This window comes from Coptis chinensis, chromosome 5 (assembly GCF_015680905.1).
Source record: "Coptis chinensis isolate HL-2020 chromosome 5, ASM1568090v1, whole genome shotgun sequence".
NCBI lineage: Eukaryota > Viridiplantae > Streptophyta > Magnoliopsida > Ranunculales > Ranunculaceae > Coptis > Coptis chinensis.
The window spans coordinates 97,899,145-97,920,091 of record NC_141460.1 but is presented as its reverse complement, the minus strand read 5'-3'; the positions used below and the strand labels follow the sequence as shown (position 1 = coordinate 97,920,091).

At 36.2% G+C, this 20,947-nt stretch overlaps 1 protein-coding gene and 3 long non-coding RNA genes across 6 annotated transcripts; all 4 read left to right on the top strand.

Moving 5' to 3' along the window:
- The first annotated feature begins 6,696 nt into the window (after positions 1-6,696).
- LOC147500741 (uncharacterized) lies at positions 6,697-7,694 on the top strand. Its single transcript, XR_015194752.1, has 3 exons — positions 6,697-7,117; positions 7,330-7,456; positions 7,538-7,694. It is a non-coding gene; the product is annotated as an uncharacterized LOC147500741 (long non-coding RNA).
- Positions 7,695-8,135: 441 nt separating this feature from the next.
- On the top strand, positions 8,136-10,738 carry LOC147500740 (uncharacterized). 3 transcript variants are annotated; one of them, XR_015194749.1, is made up of 4 exons: positions 8,136-8,258; positions 8,776-8,873; positions 9,832-9,964; positions 10,232-10,738. It is a non-coding gene; the product is annotated as an uncharacterized LOC147500740 (long non-coding RNA). The 3 variants fall into 3 exon arrangements; XR_015194751.1 differs by having other exon boundaries at positions 10,139-10,738; XR_015194750.1 differs by having other exon boundaries at positions 8,136-8,264.
- A 1,153-nt stretch (positions 10,739-11,891) lies between these two features.
- Positions 11,892-12,438, top strand: LOC147500739 (uncharacterized). The gene is made up of 3 exons (XR_015194748.1): positions 11,892-11,925; positions 12,006-12,110; positions 12,272-12,438. It is a non-coding gene; the product is annotated as an uncharacterized LOC147500739 (long non-coding RNA).
- A 3,982-nt stretch (positions 12,439-16,420) lies between these two features.
- On the top strand, positions 16,421-17,832 carry LOC147500738 (uncharacterized). Its single transcript, XM_086559415.1, has 2 exons — positions 16,421-17,461; positions 17,532-17,832. The coding sequence occupies exons 1-2, from the start codon at positions 16,535-16,537 to the stop codon at positions 17,553-17,555; spliced, it is 951 nt and encodes a 316-aa protein (XP_086415541.1). The 5' UTR covers positions 16,421-16,534; the 3' UTR covers positions 17,556-17,832.
- The last annotated feature ends 3,115 nt before the right edge of the window (positions 17,833-20,947 follow it).

Genomic DNA, 20,947 nt, shown 5'->3' with positions numbered 1-20,947 from the left:
ATGAAGGCTTGTTTAAGCTCAATGTAACCGATTTTGAATTTAATAAAGCATCTACTTCTTCTTATATGGTTGAGTCATTTGATCTGTGGCATAGTAGACTTGGACACGTTAATAATGTTTCAATAAAAAAACTGATGCATCTAGGTAACATATCCAAGAATACTATTTCTGAAAATAAGAGATGTGAAGTATGTGTAGAATCTAAATATGCTAGAAAACCTTTCAAAAAGGTAGAAAGAAACACTGAGTTGTTGGCATTGGTTCACACTGACTTATGTGATCTTAAAGGTTACATGACTAGAGGAGGTAATAAATATTTTGTTACATTCATTGATGATGCTTCACGTTTCATCATATTTATCTTCTTAAGAGTAAGGATGATAGCTTAGCTAAATTTATTTCCTTTAAAACTGAAGTTGAGAACCAGTTAGACAAGAAAATAAAAATAGTAAGGTCCGATAGAGGAGGTGAATATTACGGTCCTTTCAATAAATTTTGTGAAAATAATGGTATTGTACATGAGACCATCGCCTCTTTATGCTCCCCAATCCAATGGGATAGCAGAGAGGAAAAATAGGACTCTCAAAGATATGATCAATTCAATGATCAATAGCTCGGGGCTTCTATGAACCTATGGGGGAAGCTTTGCTAACGGCTGTTATATTCTCGAATAAGATACCTTTTAAAGACACGATAAAACTCCATATGAGATGTGGAAAAATAGGACAACCAACTTATAGGTTCTTTTAAAGTGTGGGGTGTTTGGCTAAGGTGTCTATACCAACACCCAAGAGGACTAAACTTGGCCCTAAAACTGTAGATTGTGTCTTTATTGGGTATGCACAGAATAGCAGTGCCTACAGGTTTTTAGTTTTCAAATCTAAAAATAGATTTGTTGATGATAATACCATTATTGAGTCTAGGGATGTTTGTTTTTTGAGGATAAATTCCCATTTATTGAGAGATCGGGGAGGGACTCCGAGTTCTTCTACACTTGCTCCTAGAGTTCGAGAAGATTCTTCTGCTGAAGATGAAATTGAACTCAGGAGGAGCAAGAGACCTAGGACTAACACCTCTTTTGGACCTGATTTCCTTACTTTCTTGGTAGAGGATGATCCTCAGACCTATTTAGAGGCAATGTCATCTTCTGATGCCATTTTTTGGAGGGAGGCCATTCTAAGTGAATATGAGTCCATTATAACCAATAACACTTGGGAGCTAGTTGAGTTGCCCCCTGGTTGTAAAACTATTGGGAATAAATGGTTATTTAGAAAGAAACTTAAGGCAGATGGATCTATTGATAAATATAAAGCGAGATTAATAGCAAAAGGCTATAAACAGAGAGAAGGGTTTGATTTCTTTGATACTTACTCTCCTGTGACAAGGATTACATCTATCAGAATGTTAATAGCCTTTGCTTCTACTCGTAATTCACCAAATGGACGTTAAAACGGCATTTCTAAATGGGGAATTACAAGAGGAGATATATATGGATCAGCCAGAAGGGTTTGTTTTAGAAGGCCTTGAGAGAAAAGTTTGTAGGCTAAAGAAATCTCTTTACGGTCTCAAACAAGCTCCTAAACAAATGGCATGAGAAATTTGATAGTGTGCTAATCTCTAATGGTTTTAATATTAATGAGGCGGATAAATGCATTTATTGTAAATTTGAGGAATAATCCGTGTAATTATCCGTTTATATGTGGATGACATGTTGATCATTGGAACCAGCTTTAGAGACCGCCAATAAGACTAAATCTTTTTGAGTAAGCATTTTGACATGAAAGATTTGGGTATCACCGATGTCATTCTTGGCATTAAGATAGTGTATAATTTCGATGGAATTACTTTGTCTCAATCTCATTATGTAGAGAAAATGCTTAAAAGATTTAATCAATTTGACTGTGTACCTGCCAGAACACCATATGATCCTAGTATACATTTGACAAAAAATACTGGATTAGGTGTATCTCCTTTAGAGTTTTCTAGGGTTATAGGTAGTCTCATATATCTTATGAACTGCACTAGACCCGACATAGCTTACGCCGTAAGCAAACTTAGTAGATACACCATAAATCCCAGCAATGAGCATTGGGATGCTCTTATCAGGGTATTGAGATATTTGAAATATACTTCAAATTATGGTGTTCATTATGGCAGATATCCACCGCGTTGAGGGGTACTGATGATGCCAATTGGATTTGCCGATTCTCGGGAATCTAAATCCACTAGTGGTTATGTGTTCACTATGGGGGGGTGCGGTGTCTTGGAAATCATCTAAGCAAACTTGCATTGCCCGTTCCACTATGGAATCTGAGTTTATATATAGCTTTAGACAAAGCTAGTGAGGAAGCAGAGTGGATCGAGAATTTTTGATGGATATCCCGCTTTGGCCTAAACACATTTCCACTGTCTCTATTCACTTTGTGATAGCCAAACCGCTATCTTGAGGGCCAAAAATACTTCCTATAATGGGAAATCTCGACATATTCGCCGAAGACATAACACTTGTCGCGACAGCTTGTTAAGATGGGATCATAGCTATTGACTTTGTGAGGTCAAAAGAAAATTTAGTCGATCCTTTAACTAAAGGCCCAGCTAGAGATTCGGGTTTTAGTACATCGAGTGGGGATGGGGCTAAAGTCTATTAAAGACTAATTGCCTATTTAATTAAATAACCGATAACTGACACCCAACCTTCGTGAATGGAGATCCCAGGATCAAGGTTCAATGGGGAAACAAGTTATCTGCGTGATTTGTGGGGGTACTACACCTAGAGTGAAAACTCTGTACCCATCCCTATGATGTAGTAGTACCTTCTGTATCTTTTAAAGGATGAGTGAATACTCTTAATGCTTTCTATAGCTGGTTTTTCCAGTGGGGTGTAATGATACAGTACACTCCTGATAGAGGCACCTATATGAGTGAGGAAGTAGAAGCCGCTTCCTATGAGAACTTATAGGCTTGTTCTCTAGAGCACTCATGAAACCTGGGAAGCTCATGGCTATACGAGCACAACTGAGGGAACTCTATGATGATTTTTGAAGTTATGTGTGTTACCTGTTGACTTGGCTTACATATAGGTTGAATAGTTCAAGACTAAGGTCCTTTGGTCAACTAGTAATCCCGACAGACAAACACCAAGCGAAGGTTCAAGTCGTATGACACCTTGACCCATTCATAACTTCTTCATACTCGGACATTCTTGTTTTGTTTTTCTTTTCTTACGTTTCTTAATAATTCCATTCATGTGGGGGATTGTTGGAAATGTGAATGAATTTGTGTCCTCATGGGTTTGAACCCATGACCTTTTGTATCTACTACACTCTAATGTGGGGGCTTTAGTCCCATTATTGGTTACTAAACTTAAGACTCTTAAGTTTATATTGGTTGTGTCCTTATGGAGGGATAGTGTAGAGAGATATAAGGAGGTGCTCGCGCGCACACAAGGCCTCCTTGGTTTGGGGGCTCTCGGGGGAGGTGGGAGCTCCAGAAAACCTTAGTGCGCGTGTGCCCACACACGTCGCGCGCAGGGGGGGGTTGCAAATCCACCCAATTGGGATGAGGAGTCGTGACTCTAGCTCCTGAAGTTGCGTTTTTTCAGATCGAGTATGCTGAGAGTTCCTGCAGAGCTGGTCATTGGCTGGTGACACGCTCATCCACTGCTGTATCCTGGGAGACGTACGCTTGAGGCTGGCAGCAACCATACCGGCGGCGTTTTTCGTCTTAAGGAAATTGTGCCGAGCACAATCCTCAGTGATAAGTTTTACTTCCTTTCTTATTACTGTTTTTCGATACTAGATTCATACAGTAAGGAAACAGTTTTATAGTCGTGATCGAAAGAAAAGAGTGAGGTTTAATAGTAACTTCGATCTTTATACATCTAAAGCTGCTAATTGGAGGGACACCTTTACTGTCGAGATTTTTACCCCTGCTCCACTGGATCCTAATGATTTACCGGATGCTTGCAGGTATGGTTTCGATTTTGGTTACTCCAATAGTGAATAGCAAGTTTAATTTAGCTTCTCTGGAATTCACAGTTAGATAGCATTGCCTTCATTTGAAAAAGTATAATCCAACTGGGGCGAATTCAAGGAAGGCTAACATACACAATCTTGCGTAACCTTATCTCCTGATTGTAGATTCTGAATTAGATTGGCTTAGTATAATTTTTTTCACATTAGTAATATGATACTAAGCATAGTCATGTTTTGATCACATCCTGCATCCCAAACAATCCCCACTGATGATTTATTTTGTTCTGTTCACAGAGACATAACCATTGAGTATGCAAAGCATGTCACTACTTTAGGAGACGCTATGTTTGAGTTATTATCAGAGGCTATTTTGTTCTGTAACGAAGCATGTCTCTTAGTCTCTGTGCTTTTGTTTTTCAACTTCCTTAATAACAAGACGAGCTCATCTTCAGGTTATGAGGTTTTTTGCGACTGCTGAACATGAAAAGGAGGCTTCTTTGTTGCTTTCTCGAGAGACCAGCCAAAGAAGCTTTATGTTCAGCATAAGATGGAGGAAGAAAGCCAACGGATTTGGAGTTTGTTAAGCTCTGGGGCCGCTGTATATATTGCAGGGTCTTCAACCAAAATGCCTACAGATGTTATGTCGTGCATTGAAAAAATAGTTGCAAAAGAAGGTGTGGTTCCTAAGGATTCAGCTGTTAGGTGGCTGAGAGCACTGGAAAAGGCTGGTAAGTACCATGTGGAAACCTGGTCTTGAGATCGTTGCATGGTTCGGTTCAATCAGGAGTCATTTCTATCTTAAACAAAGAGAGTCAAAACCATCTTGTTTAAGTTTTAATCCTGAACTTGTATTTCTTGAGAGGTCCAATTTCGTCTGTGTGAAATCAAATAATATACCTCTAGGCTAAGTAAGATGTTTTGTAACTGTCTCAGATTATTTGTTATTTAATCACACCATTTTTGTATTAGTGCTGCTTCCTTTTAACTCGATGCATGGTCACAGTTTTAGAATCCTGCAAGTTTTTCTTCTTAAGATTATTTGGCACTAAAATATAAACAGTGGGAGCAGTCGGGCATTTTGCACCAAACTCACTTTGAAAGTTAAGTAGTCTAGTGCTACCAAACGGTTTGAATCCTGCAAAATGCCAACATCTGGATTCTGACGAATCCTTCTAATTAATAACAACGGTACAAGTACAAGGCGGCAACACCTATGAAATGGTACCTCTCAAAACTCCTAAATTTCTTCGTACGAGTAAAAGAACATCCTTGAGACCATCCATTCAGTTCCGTTATTTGACTTGTTTCTCCCAGTTTGAAATATAAGACATTTTAAGCCTACGCTAGTGTAACCGTTTTGCATCCACTCACTTGGGAAAAAGGTGGGGTAGAGCTTGAAATACTTTTGACATAGATACAACACATCAGAAAACGGTAATATGCAAAACGGTGATATGCCACACTTGTCCAGTTCACCTGCCATCCGTAATTGTTATACTGAGTCTATGTTTCTCAACAGTAAGAATGAAGGCACTGCAAGTTTGTCGTTGATTTCGATACAACAATCTTCCTCTTTTACATGGATGGCCTTAAATCCCACATCATTTCCATGTTACATCTGCAACAGGTGACAGTCAATTCGAAATATTTCACAGGACTCAAAATTAGTTTTAGTTTCAGTGTGTGAATGATTCAATCCTTTCATACGCGGAAACAACTAATTCACTCTTGCAGCTAGTTACGTTGGATTTGCCCGGCCTCTTTTCTTCAAATTTCTTGTGTAGGGTGGAAACAGTTGTACGTTATTTATAAAAACAGAAATTAAGACCTGATCAACTGGCATGCGTACTGATCGATTTCAGATGTGTCGACCCATTGACTATTGGGTTAATCAATTCACGTACGTGATTGTAGTGCTGATTGTGAATGTATTGTAATCTAAATCCATTATTGCACAGTGGGCGAAAATGGTCATCTGCGATTTCAGGAGGCCACGTCAGCAATATTTTTAAGTAAGGACACAAAATTAATTAGAAAGCAGGACAGTATTTTGATTTATTATAAATTGATCCTTGCCCTGAATTTCATTGGATGCAGGATGTTCTCGAGATTGTTTAGATGTTCTCGAGATACATATATTAAGAATAAACTAATTACACGCCAATTACAATTTTGATTCGTGATATAACTACGGAACATTAAAACGCACAAATTGATTCTTAAAAAGAAACTTTTCGCCGTAAACACACAAAAAAAAAACACAAGTAATTAACAACCCAATAAATAAACAAAACCCCAATCTGCTTAAACACCCCAACCACACATTCTCTCTCAAAAAATAGCGATGGCCTCACATCTATATCCGAATTCTAAAAAGGGCAAGAGATCGAAGAAGAACTGCTCAAGCTCCAATGGTTGTTTTTCTTAATTCTAAAAAGTGGAGTAAGCCGTGGTGAAGAACGGTGATGACTTATATTCGTTTAAACCCGAACAGGTGATACAACAAACTCATGGCTTAACAGTAGCATGAATCTTGAGGAATGCAGGGTGAAGTGCTTGAATAATTGTTCATGTATGGCTTATACTAACTCTAATATTAGAGGAGATGGAAGTGGTTGTGTTATGTGGTTTAAGGATCTAATCGATATGAGACAATTGACTGGGGCAGGGCAAGATCTCTACATTCGTATGGTGCTTCCCGAAGCTAGGTATCTACTCACAACTTCTTTGTGTACAATATTAATTCGCACAGTTTATTTAACCACTTCACCTATTCACGTTCCATTATTAGCTCTACAATGAATTGTATACCTTGATGTTGTGTTTTTCCTCTTCTACTAATAGCTCTACAATGAAACACTCTGGTTCTATTTCACTGCGATATGCTTTAAGCCAACACATTTTTTCATTTCATACCTGTAGTGGTCTAATGCTCATCTTACGTGTTATAAAATTTATGTCTAACTTCATAGTTCCTGACTACATGTTCAAATAATCTATTGTCGGGTAATGTGTGTTCAAAGCTTCTAAAAGCAATTCAAGGAGGGAACGTGTGATAATGATCATATGCATTGCATTTGCTGCTGGGATGATTGTGTTAAGCTTGGGAACCTGGTGTTTGTGGAAGAAGAGAAAACCCAAAGGTATTGTTCATGAATTTTTGTTTCCATTGTTCTTTGCTTTTAAGGCATCAGAACCAAACCATGCCTTTATTGTTGAAATCCATATGTCAGACATCTTATGAAGGTGCAGTGGTTCATTTATGCTAAGTGCATATCCTTAACATTTATGTAATAATCTTCGTATTTTGTAGTACATCAAAATTTTTGCATAACGATGATCATCCTCTGATCAGGTGAATGTGAGAAAGATGACCTATCCTAGAAATGCCGCTTTTTGATTTAAGTACAATAGCAACAACAACAAATAACTTCTCAGAAGACAAAAAGGTGGGAGAAGGTGGCTTTGGTCCTGTATATAAGGTAATTCTTACTCATATAGTCTTCACAAATTCAGAAGGTAAACTTAATATGATTTTCTATGTGGACAACGAATATCACTAGGGCAAGTTGGATGGAGAACGAGAGATATATAGTTGTAAAGAGGCTCTCAAGGAACTCTATACAAGGTGTCAGCGAGTTTAAGAACGAGGTGTTATTAATGGCTGCTCTATAGGAATTATCTCGGCTGCACAAACCTGTCCAGAGAACACTAAGAAGAAACCACGTGTATGAGTTTTGTGGTCCGATGGCAACAATAGAGTTTTTTTGCGAGGTTTTTCTATATTGGTGTAAGTTTGGTGGCGGTTTCTCTTTAATTTGATGATACTACTTCATTGTTTTGAGTTTTAAGATACCCATATTTGAATTGGCTTCAACAATTGTTTGCAGGAAACTCAATTGTCACATGATGCATACAAGTTCCTTATAAACTGAAAAAAAAAAAATAGCGTTCTTAAAACCTCTGCTTGGTTCCCAAAATTAGAAGTATGACTAAATCCCATCAAATTAGAATTCCACTTCAAATTTCAATTAGGAAGGTGAAGCACCGACCTCGGCAAGCATATATAGATCATCGTAGGCGGTTGAACCCCATCAAACAAACATCGGTTCCAAAAAGAAAATTTTGAGGTACAGGGGTAAGCTTTAGGGTCTCAGTAGGCGGGTGATTGAGATGGAGAACATGCAGTTATCGAATTTCGGAATCTGCACAGCCGACGGAGGAACATTATCAAAGGTTGGGGTTACCTTCGGGAGGAGAAGGATCAGATCCGAATCGATCTTAGTATGGGTTTGTGCTTGAATCAAATTTTCAATAATTTTATTTTGGTTTTAGTGTGTTTTGAATTTTCTGTTGATCTTTCACAACTTTTGCAACAACTTGGTATTCGTAGTAAACTGAAAATGAAAGTGTGAAATTACAAATTATATGTTACCTTTTCTATTTTCAATTAGTAATAGTTAACAATTTGTTTGTGTTGAATTAAATTGGGTTCTAATTGTTTGCTACAATGTCTCACCAAGTATGAGTTATGATTCTGTTTTCGTTGTGGTGATAGTGATATTTCACAACTTTTGCAACTTGATATTCGTAGTGAACTGAAAATGAAAGTGTGAAGCATTATTGAATTGGATTGCGCATTAAGACTATCGATATATGTCATGCTTTGTAGGTGCTTGTGTGCATCACAGAAACCACTATTTGTTCGTTTGATCTTGAACGAAGAATTTTAACATTTGCAATCACTATTTGATGGTATTCATGTGCTTAACTGTTATTATGCCGATTTCACCATTTCCAGAGTTTTTGCTCCCAAGAAGCTCTAATAATGATCATGGATTATGCCGATTTCACCATTTCTGTTTTTCCCACACCAATTCCTCAATTCCGCTTGACAAGGTATTACCTTTTAGTATTGTCATTCTTATATATGATTAGTTCATTTATTTTAGTAGTTTGCATATTGTCAGGTTGGTCCCATTGGTGCATTTCTCCTGAAGATGCATGTGCTAATAGTGGCAATCTGTTGTAGATATAGTGTTTCTTTTGAAGGGCATGTAATCATTGGGTAATACTGAAGCAGTAAAGTCCGTTTGAATATGAAATGTTGTCTATTTTTTTACTTTTCTTTATTTGTTTTTAGTACATGTGCCGCACATAATAGTTTAAGTACTTATATATGAATGCTTGAATACCATATGGATATCTAGAGTATTTATTGCAGCCTAAAGGAATTTTCCTTCTCCGCACTTAAAATTAAATGAACTTAAATGCATGGCTTTATATTTGCTTTTGGTATTATTTATATCTATTTTGGTTTCTATGTTACGTTTGTCGTAAATTAAGCCCTATGTTTATATTTTTTTAGTAGCATTGTTGTCTTGCACACTATCTTTGATGTATCTTGAAATGGATCCTTAGCTCAATGGAAGAGCACTTGATGATGGTTCAATAAAATTAGTAACCTTCTTTTGATGGAGCAATAACTCTTGGTTTTGATATACTATTGTAATTTGAAAATCAACTGTAATTTGAAAATCAACCGTAGTTATTTTGATTTTTCGGTATTAGTACCAGGGTTAAGACTGTTAATAAAAGGACACAACAGGTGATAAATAAGTCCATATTTTTTTCTTTTGAATCAAGATCTAACTACTAAGTTGTACAATGAGAGACAATGGTTTCAAAAGTAATGTATGAAGATATAGGGTAGGTTCATATAGGCAAGATTTTGAAAGTTATTGAGGTATACATACATAAAGTATTAATATTTTGGATGGAGCTGAGATCAATCTTTCTTTTCTTTTTCTTTTTTTAATGTATATGACGTTGACTATGTCAGTTATTTTGATTTTAGGGGGTATTACATGTGCATAAGTGTGTAGAATTGTCAAGCCCGTAAACAAATTGAAAGAGCTTGAGATAAAGCAACAACGTTGATCTTCACATACAAAAGAGAGCACCATCATCCTAACACATTCAAAGAAACAGTAAGTCTCTAACATCTTTGAATCGTCTTAATTTGCTTATTAATTTTATATGATGGTTAAAAAAATTCATGTTCATTCGATCATGCTGAAATTTTAACCTAGCTTGATAAAATTTAGAATATGCTTCATATATTAAATTTCTTCTCTATTAATGTATACAAGTTGATTTCTTAGCTTGCTTTGGAGTGATGATTCAATTCATGTCTTAAAGCCAATAGTTGGTACTCAACCTCCTACTCTTTTGTTGTGGTTGGTGCATGAATGTAGCAAGCTATTGAACTTGGAGTCAGATTAGCAAAGTAGTTGTGGGAAGCTATGGATTTATGTTACAGTACGTGCTTAGCTTATAAATTGCGCTTCTTAAATGGTACGATCAAGTGCTAGAAAGGGACATTTCCTAAGCCTGATTTCTAAGTTATAATTACTGCATGGTTGTTTATTAAGAGATAACGATAGCATTGCAGGTCCTAATAGATTGAATGTCAAGTATTGAGATGGTGCATACAATGATACCACTCTAAAGAAAAATCTGAAGGCAAAGACTGAAACATAACTATGAATATGTAATGGTGCAGACATGATTTATCATTGCTAATTGCTGATGCATTTTATTATTGTTACCATACAATACTTTTAATAAATTATGTTGTTATTATATTTAACCTGTGTGCTTGCATTTGAATGGGTACAATATTGGTGCACTATAATATCGAACTACACTAAACTACACAGATGGTTCTTTAGATTTTCAGTATTAATAGAGTAGTCATGGTAATACAATAGGCTTATTAAATATTCTCAAGGTCAGATTAACATAGAATGAGATATACCTAACATGTGCCACTTCATTCAGCCTGCAATAAGCTTAATTATGTTACTATTACAGGAGTTCAAACATTGCATAACTTCAAGACATATATTTGTATCCACTGACATGTATATTTATTTGTATCAATGAGATTTTGACTAAGATCTTGAAGGTATTTATGTAAATGTAACAATCCCGGCATGGCCGGGCAAAATGGCTAGTATATATATATATTATTATTATTACTATTATTGTGATGTGAGGACACGTGTAGATTTTCTGTTATATATAGTAACACAAAACTATATATGTGGGGGAAACCCTAATGTGGTCAGGGTTCAAGATGGAATTGGAAAGTTAGTTGACTTTGATGATATGTTTGGTGTTTGTTTGAGTGCGAAAATTTTACATAAAAGTACAAACAAAATGTGGTTTTGCTATTTGATTTGCCAATATTGTGGTGGTGAAGTATGGGCATACCAAACTTGGTAGGGACTTTGGTGTTTTATTAGTTGCTATTTGACTGCAACTTTAATATAAAAGTTGGTTTTGCATCATCTAATCATAACACAAAAATCGAATTGCTCAGAATTTTGCAATATCTTTACAGATTTCATCAGTTCCAATCTTCAGGTAATGGATTTCTTAACCATTTTGAGGAAATTTTTGCATATGACCAGAAGTCCAGAATAACTACACTAGACACTACTACACTAGTGGTCTAGTGGAGTAGTGGCGTGTTGAAAATCAGTCCAATGCGCTGGGCTAGGCACCCACGACCATCAATCAGCCAGAAGGGGGCAGAGCTACTAACAAGTTGCATCTGCACCTTACGATCAATGTGGTGAATTGAATCTCCCATGCAAATATTAGTCATTTATCTTGAGAAACATTAGTCATACTCATCGCTCTCTTGGTTGTCAAAATCACAAGACTTCAACGACCAAGAATAAATTAATAGATAGTTGTTGTCGAAGGCGTATATGTATCATGTATGGTTAGCAAGTAGCAACACACTTATCAATCATTTATCCTCAAATATGACAGTTTGCAAGTCTAGGAAGAATAGTCTTGGTTTCAAATATGACAGAGCGACTATTTTCACATCAAGACTTGGTTTTCAGGAGACCAGTATGGATGAGCGGATCCATGGGTAATCCTTTAAAACCTGCTTAACATTTTATGAATTTTCACATAATATCGTTTTGAGTAGCAATAAACATGCTCGCTCAGGGGGTGCCATCAGGATATTGGCTTGATAATCTCAGCTCGGCATCCTTTGAACAGAATATTGAACGTGGAAGCATCAGTAGCCCCTCTCCTCATCTCATTAGCTAGGTAAATTTTGAGCTTTAGTTAACAATAATGACACGGTGATAGTCACTATCATCCTTCAGTTCATTTAATTTGTTTCCATCAAATGGACCAGTTCCTTTGCTTCTTCGGAAAAAGAGATGTTAGTGCATAAAATATAACAGAAATGTTGCTCTTTCGTATAGGTATTGTAGAAGGATGCTTATTAAGTGATAAAGGAGATTCTCAAAGCAAAAGAAAAATAGCAAGCTTGCCCACGCACCCACGTTGTAGGGTGCCTTGAGGGAAGAGGAAGCATCATTTCATTACCCAGAAGAATAAAGTAAAAGTAGCAAGGATCCCAAATGATGAAAGCTACATATATATGTATATATATATATACATCTACTGAAACTAACAAACAACAAGGATTAATTCCCAAGCGAAGTATTGAACAAATTTCAGATCAGTAAAAATGTGTCACAGCCCGAATTTCTAAACAATAACAAAGTGAATATTTGAAATATAATTATCTCAAACATCACTAGGTTCACTTGTTTAAAAACCCAGACTATGACGGAGAATACTACACATACAAACCCTAATATCCATGTCATAAAAGAAACAACTTAAATAACAATAATCCCAAAATTTATCCGAAATCTCTTTATTAAGATTACATCCTTCCAAATAAAACATCAAACAATTCTCCAAATAAAATTCATCACTACCATGTTCTCATGCCATGAAAAAGGCATAAATACGTTATTACATTCTTCCAACAAAGAAATCAAACCTAAAAGAAAAACTAACAGGACCTCCGGGCCGCGAATCATTAATCACAATCACGCGGTTCCACCGCCTTCCACCTATGTTCCTAAGAACACACCCCACGTTGCCAAAAAAACAAAGCAACATGGGTCGACAAATTTGAATTTCTTTGGTATGAGTAGAACTAAACTACATATTAACATTTCAAACTTTACTTATCCAACTAACACTTTAAATCTATCATAACCTAATCATTCTCGGCTTGGAAGACAAGTAGTTAAAATTATCTCAAGCGGCATAGTTTCTTCCCAAAGCAAAACTTTCATTTTATTTAAATTCCATCTTATTAACTCATTCTAATAACTCTTTTTTAATATCTAAATAATTGAATTACACTTACCGATATCCGGCCACAGTATAAGGGTGGGACGGCCCCTGCGACAAAATGTTATTAAGTCCTACCCTCCCGCCAAAAGAAAGTTAGAACTTGTATATATAATGGATGTAGATATTCTATATGTATTCAAAGGTAAACCCAAACACGCCAGATAAACAAATCAATTTCTCTTTTCAATTACTTCATTATTTTTCTTATACACCCACCCTTTAGTACCTACTCCACGATTTGCACTCCACACATTTGCCAAATCACACATTCTGCGTGTGCCTCTCTCCCGCGAATATCACAATATCATAGCCATCTCTTCGGGCTTTCATACACATATTTCGCGACCTCTTTTGGGCACAAAACTCGGGTCATTCATGACACATTCAATGAATACCTATCATATCACTAACGGGCCATTCATGGCACATTCAATGAATGCCCGGGTCATTCCCGCCACATTCAAGGAATACCCAATCCTACATTCCCGCATTCAAGGAATACAACTAACCATGGCAAGCTAAATACCTTAGTTCCTCTTTAGGGCGGTAACTACATTTTGGTCATTCATGGCACATTCAATGAATACCGGGTCATTCATGGCACATTCAATGAATACCCTTTATATAACACTAACGGGCCATTTATGGCACATTCAATAAATGCCCACCTACATATGACTTCATCGGTCATAAACTCGGTCTAAGACTTGAAGTGGAGAGTTCTAAAAGGGTGCGGTAAGTTTTGTTTACACATTATTGTAGTTTATTGCATAGATTATTTCAGAGAACGTAGGAAAATCTTGATTCAATTAATTTTTGATTTACGCGTTATTAATTTCATGAATGTATAAGTGTCATAACGTTGTGTATCGTAAAAGACTAAAAATCACAAAGCAGTAAATACACGTACACAAGTATATTTATAAAGATCCTGGCTTAAGTCAAACATCTTTAGTAGTCCTAGACTTATCCTAATAGACCGAATCATAATTTTAGGAAAAAAACAAATTTTCGGGTCAACTGGTCAAAGTCAACCCCGGTCAAAGTCAACAGTCAACTCGGTCAAAGTCAAAAAAATAACTCGGTCAGCGGTCAAAAATCAACTCTGGTCAAAGTCAACAAATAACTCGGTCAACAAATAACTACGGTCGTCAACAAATAATATTGGTCAACCTGGCCTAAAATCCAAAACCCAAAAGCCCAAAGACAAAAAGCCCATAGTCTAAAAAAAAAAAACAAAACAAACACATATAGCCCACCACGATTTGGCCCAAGCCCAAATCGTGGGTCATATTCATCTCCTTCTTCATAAACTCTCCATCGCTTCCACCACCGATGTAGCCACCACAGGCCACCCATAAGTAAAACAAACCCGGCGGGTTTGGTTCGGGGAAAAAACCTCTCTACCCATATCAACAATACTTGATTCATTTATCTTCGAAAAAAATCGACCGCGCCATTAAAGGTTGATTTCAAGCTTCAATTGTCCAATTTCCAACATCCAATCCACCACCAACAATTCCCTCAACCCAACAAAGATATTCTCACAACAAAATCTAAACAAAAGCGATCCAAACCCGAAAAGCGGTTAAGCAACAACAACACTAAACGGTTATGTTTCGCTTGAGCGCCATTAATGGCTATTCAAGCTTCACAGCACTCCCCTCATCTGAAACAACCACCTCTACTTCACCACGCCCAGTCCCAACATCATTCATGACATTCACAGTAACAATTCAACAATACAAATTAAAATCATACAAAAGAAAAAGACAAAGGAACGGTTTGAATGCTGGCGATGGCGCCCATCACCACCACTTAATCGTCCGTGACCGGCGGTTTAATTGCCAAGAGTCGTCCTAATTGATCAGGGGTTCAAAATGGTGTTTTAACCATTAACAGAGTTGACAAACAAATAGAAATTTGAGAAAAACCGCATTACGGGTATGTTTAAATCGAAACCAATAAAATATAATATAGTATGACTACTCACAGTTAAAATCGAACAGCCCGAAAAGCTCCCCGAAATCGAAACCCCGTCGTCTACTGTCACGCGAACCGATTATCTTCCTCGTTCAAAACTCCTGTTTTTCTCTCAGTAAAACTCTCACTTTTTTTTTTCTAAAACTCTCGTTTTGTTTTTCTCCAAAAAAAATCTACGTGAGAAACCCCTATTTTCTAGTTTTTCAAACCTCTCCGAAAAACCCGGGTTTTAAACCTATCTACTTACTTACGGGCTTTTATCCTATCTACTGGATATCCTATTTGTTTTCTATTTATATTATTATTATTATTATTAATATTTATATTATTATAGGAAAATGCAATAAAAAGACGGGGTGTTATAAAATGGTTAATAATTTCTGCGTTAATGGAACTATGGTGAACGTGGACAACTATTCCTCTCCAGTCTCTTGGATTGGCTTATATGTTGCAGTAGCAAATTTGGTATGTTTAATACTTATCATGTGTGATGTGTTCGCTGGAATTCTTCACAAGAAATTCTGGTTTCCATGTCTATTCTTTTCACTTAACTCAGTTACATTAACTCTGTTATCAATTGCTACAAAAATTCCTGTCGATCTTACTACTCCAATGCCAAGTGCTCAGGACCAACTGTCCAAGCTCAGTGGCACTGTTTTTATATGCATAACAATGGTATTTATGATGCCATCTCTTGGAAGTAATGGAGAGTTCGAATCCTACGCAAACGTTACAGCGTTGAGCATCTTTGTTATTACTGTTCTGGTCAATATTGTTATACAAATGACCACTGGTGTGATTTTCTCTTTCTTTGTAGAACATTTCATTATTTTGGGCTCCATGTTGTTTCTGCTGATAAGGTTTTGGTTTTTTGTTATTGACGTGAATGGTTTTAAGAGCTCTTATGCCAACAAAAATAAAGATCTCATGAAAGAGGGTGAGAATAGTATGTTGCAACGCCTGGAAATTTGTTATATACATAGTTTTACCACCAACCCACAGTTCTTATTGTGTAAACACCTATTTTTGAATAATGCATCAATGATTGGCACAATTTCTTCAGTGGTTCTAGTGCAAGCTGTGCTCCGATCCCTTATTTTTAAGGATTTGAAGTTTTGTGAAGGAGTTTCTGATTATCGCTGGTCAATGTGGTTGATGGTGGTGGTCCAAGTTCTAACTATTGTCGTTGTTACGGTAGCCATTGGATTTAGATCGCTATCGTTGGTTTCGAGACAATATTTAATTTTGAAGGATTAGCGTATGCTCCACATTCTTATCTGCAATTTCTACATTTGTTCTCTTGGTTAAATGCCCCGAAATGGTTGGCAATGAGCATAAGATATGTGATTTACCTTCCACTTTGCTATATTGAGTTCGTGGTAGTTAGTTTTTCTTCCATTGTGGTTACAATAATTTTGACCCCCATTCGGTTAGAAAGGTGCACATCCAAAGAAGCAAATGAAACATCCACTACGGAATTCAAAATTTTACTTGAAGCACGTAAAATGGAAGTAGAAGAACAGGTATTGACGAAAGTTGTGGAAGACATGGAACGATGGATGAAGAGGAATAAAAATGGTTGCCCTGAACTCCTTGAGATGTTATCTGAGGTTCCTCCATGGCAAGAAGATCTTGTGGCTGCTTTAAATAATGCAGGGAATCAATTGTCTTCTCTTCACATGTTGTTGCTTGTGGAAATAGCCAAACTCTCTACACCAAGTTCTTTAAATGTATCTCTAACCAGGGCATTTGATGAAGTCTTTGAAATCATTCATTTCATTGACAGCAAAAGAAATCTGGGAAGCGACAAACATACAATAAGATTCATGTATGCAAAAGTGTTATGGAAGTTCGGGTTTCCTAAGGAGATTCTCGAGAAAGTTCAGATCATTATGGATAAAATGGTTCCACGTGCTGTGATTTATGAATCAGATTCTTGTGTAAGCAGTACGAAGCAGTGCGTGAAATATGCCTGTGCAATTGCATCATTTCCATGTGTATTTCTTTGTTGTTTTTCAATGATTTATTTAATTTTCATTGGTCTGCTCTTCTCCGATTCCGTCCCAGAATTTGTGAGGGATGATGTAAGTAAATTTGTTGACTTCATCCACCGTGGAACTTATGCAACAAATGAGGAACTATACCATAACATACAACGAATATTTGTTGGCATGTTGCGTGTGTTTCTTCCTCAACTCCCAGATGCCATATTCAATCATATTGTTGAGAGCCCCATCGAAGAATACGAAGAACGGGTAAGATTCAGTTTGGGAATGATTTGCAAATTAGAATCTCTTGAATCTCATATGAGATTGTCATTTCCAGCTGGGAGTAATATCACAAGCTTGATACCAAACACCATTGGGGAAAGTGAAGCTGCTGCTACTACGGTTGCACCTGTGAATGAAGATGTCGGTCATGAAATTCAAGCCATTGGTCAAACTTTTCTGAAGTTTGAAGAAAAAGGAAAATATTAGAGGTTAATGCTTATATATGTATCTCTTTTTTAATTGAAGATGCCCAGTGTTGTTTCCTACTCATTTGTTTTGGTCTAGTTTTTGTTGGAGATAATATCTTTGATCTTCTCTTTGATATGTTGCTGAATAAGACCATTTGATTTTGTTTCCCTCTTTATTGTATTCTCTTTCTATTAGTGAAATACTACAATTTCCATATTCTTCACACTGATCGTAACCCCATTCTCCTAAAAAAACAAAAAAAAAAATGTTATTAAGCCGAAAAGATGAAAAATGTTTATCCTTAGATATATATTATAGCTATACTCTCTTGGTTCTATTTTTCAAGGATTTCAGAGTCTCCAACTTTTTCTAAACTCTAATACTAATTATGGAAAAAAAAATCCAAATCTTTAGATATATACTAGCCATTTGGCCCGGCCTATGGCCGGACTTGCTACATAGATAGCTAAAGACTCAAAAGCCTAAAATCCACTTGAATAAATAATATATTTATATTGATAGAACAGGGTGATGTGGCTTCTTGGGAGCATTCTCAATTACTCAGTATTAATGACCAATAAAAAATATATATATATATATATATATATATATATATATATAATAAATAAACTAACTCCCAAAATAGCATTTCTTCTAAAACAAAATCAATCTACCTAGACAAAAAGAGGTATTTTGTGGCTTCAATAAGGGTCTTGTCCAACCATATCTACCCCCTAAATCAGCTTTGAGATTTTACCTCCCTAAATTTTCTATAATCTTCGGCTAGCTGTTGTAGACTGTAATAGGGTACCTGACTTCCATCTAGCAATTAGAACAAAAGACATCTTCTAACCACTAAAGGCAAGCATCTTAGGCTTGAAATATGTTTCGGTCCATAACTTGCACTAATTTTTGCATAACAACATTCTCCATTCTTGTATACTGTAAAAAACAAATATTAGATACAAAAGTGGGTTGAAAACTTGAAGTTAATGAAGGAAAGCATGCTACCCGGTGCATCGTTCCTAAAAGTCTAAAGAATTAAAATGTAAATATTATATTTTTTATAGCTACCAACTCACCTCCATTGCTATTGAAGAAGGTGTGAGGACCGATACTCAACATTTATGTCCTTGCAAAGAGTAATAGATGTAAAGCATCACAAAGATGATGAAACTTGATGAAAACCATTGTTCATTCAAATAAATTCTCTTTTGGGTGATCGTTAACGATATGTGCAGTTTGTGCACTCTTCTTTTCCTGTTTACATGTGACCCTCCCAAGTAAAAGATTAGCGCTTGCTTGATTTGAGAGTAAGAATGTTCAGAAGAGGCTTTGAATGTGTTTTCCTGTGTCATTAGAACATTTACACGAAACGTTTCTCAGAGTTTTCTTCGCCTCATTTTTCACATGGATATAGTAGGATTTGAGTTGCAAACTACTAACAAAATAATGATTACATCATTAAATTCGTATCTTAAAAGCACACATATTATTGATCTTTGGGATCAATTAGGTTCAATCCTTCACTGATCAAGACTCAACTAACTGTGAAGGAAACTTAAGTATCTTAGTTCGACTAAGCATTTTATCTCCACTGAAAATGGCCAAAGAAAGGTTCAACAACTAAAAATTTTGGAGAAGAATAAATCTGCACACCCGGTGACCCGGTCGTCAATAATCTTTCACTAATATCGGTTAAGGAAGAGGTGAGCTTCCCACAATCAAAGTCAGATTTCTTGAGTAACAAAACCAGCTAGGTAATGACGACAAAAACTTGTCTCTAAAGAAGTTCATGATCTTCCCATTGCTCTGTTGTAACATACCGACAATATAAGATGTAGCAATGAGCTCAAAACTTCCCCCCACTTTTTTTCGGCAAACTTCTTAATACCTTTCCTCGATCTTCTTATATTCTTCATCATCATCTGCTTTTTCTTCAGGTTTGCTTTTCGAGGAAAGACATCTTGCTAAAACAACACCATCTTCTAAGGCCAGACAACCCCTTGGCCAATATCAGAGTCATAGGATGCAAAGCATCCCCTGCTACACATACATTTTCTTTGTAGATAGCACTTGGCCATAGTACATTCAATGGTTGCCCGGATCTTAATGGAGCTGAGATAATGCTTTCCAAACCGGTTTTTCTATGACACCCAGTACTTCTTTGGGAACTTTACCAAGATTTTGTAGCACTAATTGTTTTATTTGGCTAAGGTCATTGAACCTTGGTAATAATTGTGATGATTTCCTTTTTTTTTATTGTCAAAGCTTTCTTCTTCTCTCTTTCTTTGTTAATATCATATCTTTCCAACTGCTTTTCTCCTTTTCTTTCATCTCTTTAATTGTTTCCTTCAACTCAAAGATCTTGTCTTTGTTTTCTTTGTCTTGAATCATACAATCTAGCATAACGTTTTTGAGGGTGTCAAACTAAATTTGTTTTTTTTCAACTTCTTTTCTTTTCTTCAAGAATTCTTTGAAATTGAAGTCTTCAATTTCTATTTCACGTTTATCTTTTATAAATTTTATTGCATTAAAAGCAGCCGAATTTTGTGCCTTTTCTAAAGAATATGTAGGGCTTCCAGAGAATTCTTTAACTATGACGTCTTCATTGTTAAAGAATATGTCTTTTGGTACCTGTCTTTGTTACATTGCTAATTACTACCTTGAGAATGCAACATCATTATCCAATGTATTCATTGATCTCGACTATTCAAGGGGTAAATTGGATGACAGACATTCTCTACTTGCTATAAGTCTATATGAAAACTAACCTTGCTAGACTTAAATGAAGTCTGCTAATACGTCATATTAAATTGAATAATTCATATCTAAATCAATTTGAGATGATATTTATAATCATTTAAACTGGTTTATATACATAAAATCAGTCAAATAGGATACTGTAAGCTTTCTAATAATTAAAAGAGTGATTAAAAGAGTTGTGCTTCTGCACAGAGAACTCCCATGAGAACAATTTGTTCTTGCTGTTTGATTAAAAAAATGTGTTGTGCTATTGGGGTTGCAATACATTTCAGGCTCCTGTAACTAAAATACTTGTCATGTAGTTCTTTCTGATGGCATTTAAATCCCATCGAATGATGTATTTTATTAAACCCATCTGATGGATCTATTTTGAGTATGAACATTTATTTTGAAATGGCAACATACCTTTTCTTATTGTCTACTCATAAGGGTGGAATTTGAGCCGAGGGCTCGGAGCTCGGCTTGGGCTTGGCTCGTTTAAGCTCGGCTCGATTTCGCCGTTTTACTATATATGAG

Coding starts and splice junctions, on each gene's coding strand:
- LOC147500738 (XM_086559415.1), top strand. CDS start 16,535: ATGAGCATAAGATATGTGATTTACCTTCCACTTTGCTATATTGAGTTC. Junction 17,462..17,531: donor TCGAAGAATACGAAGAACGG/GTAAGATTCAGT, acceptor TGTCATTTCCAG/CTGGGAGTAATATCACAAGC.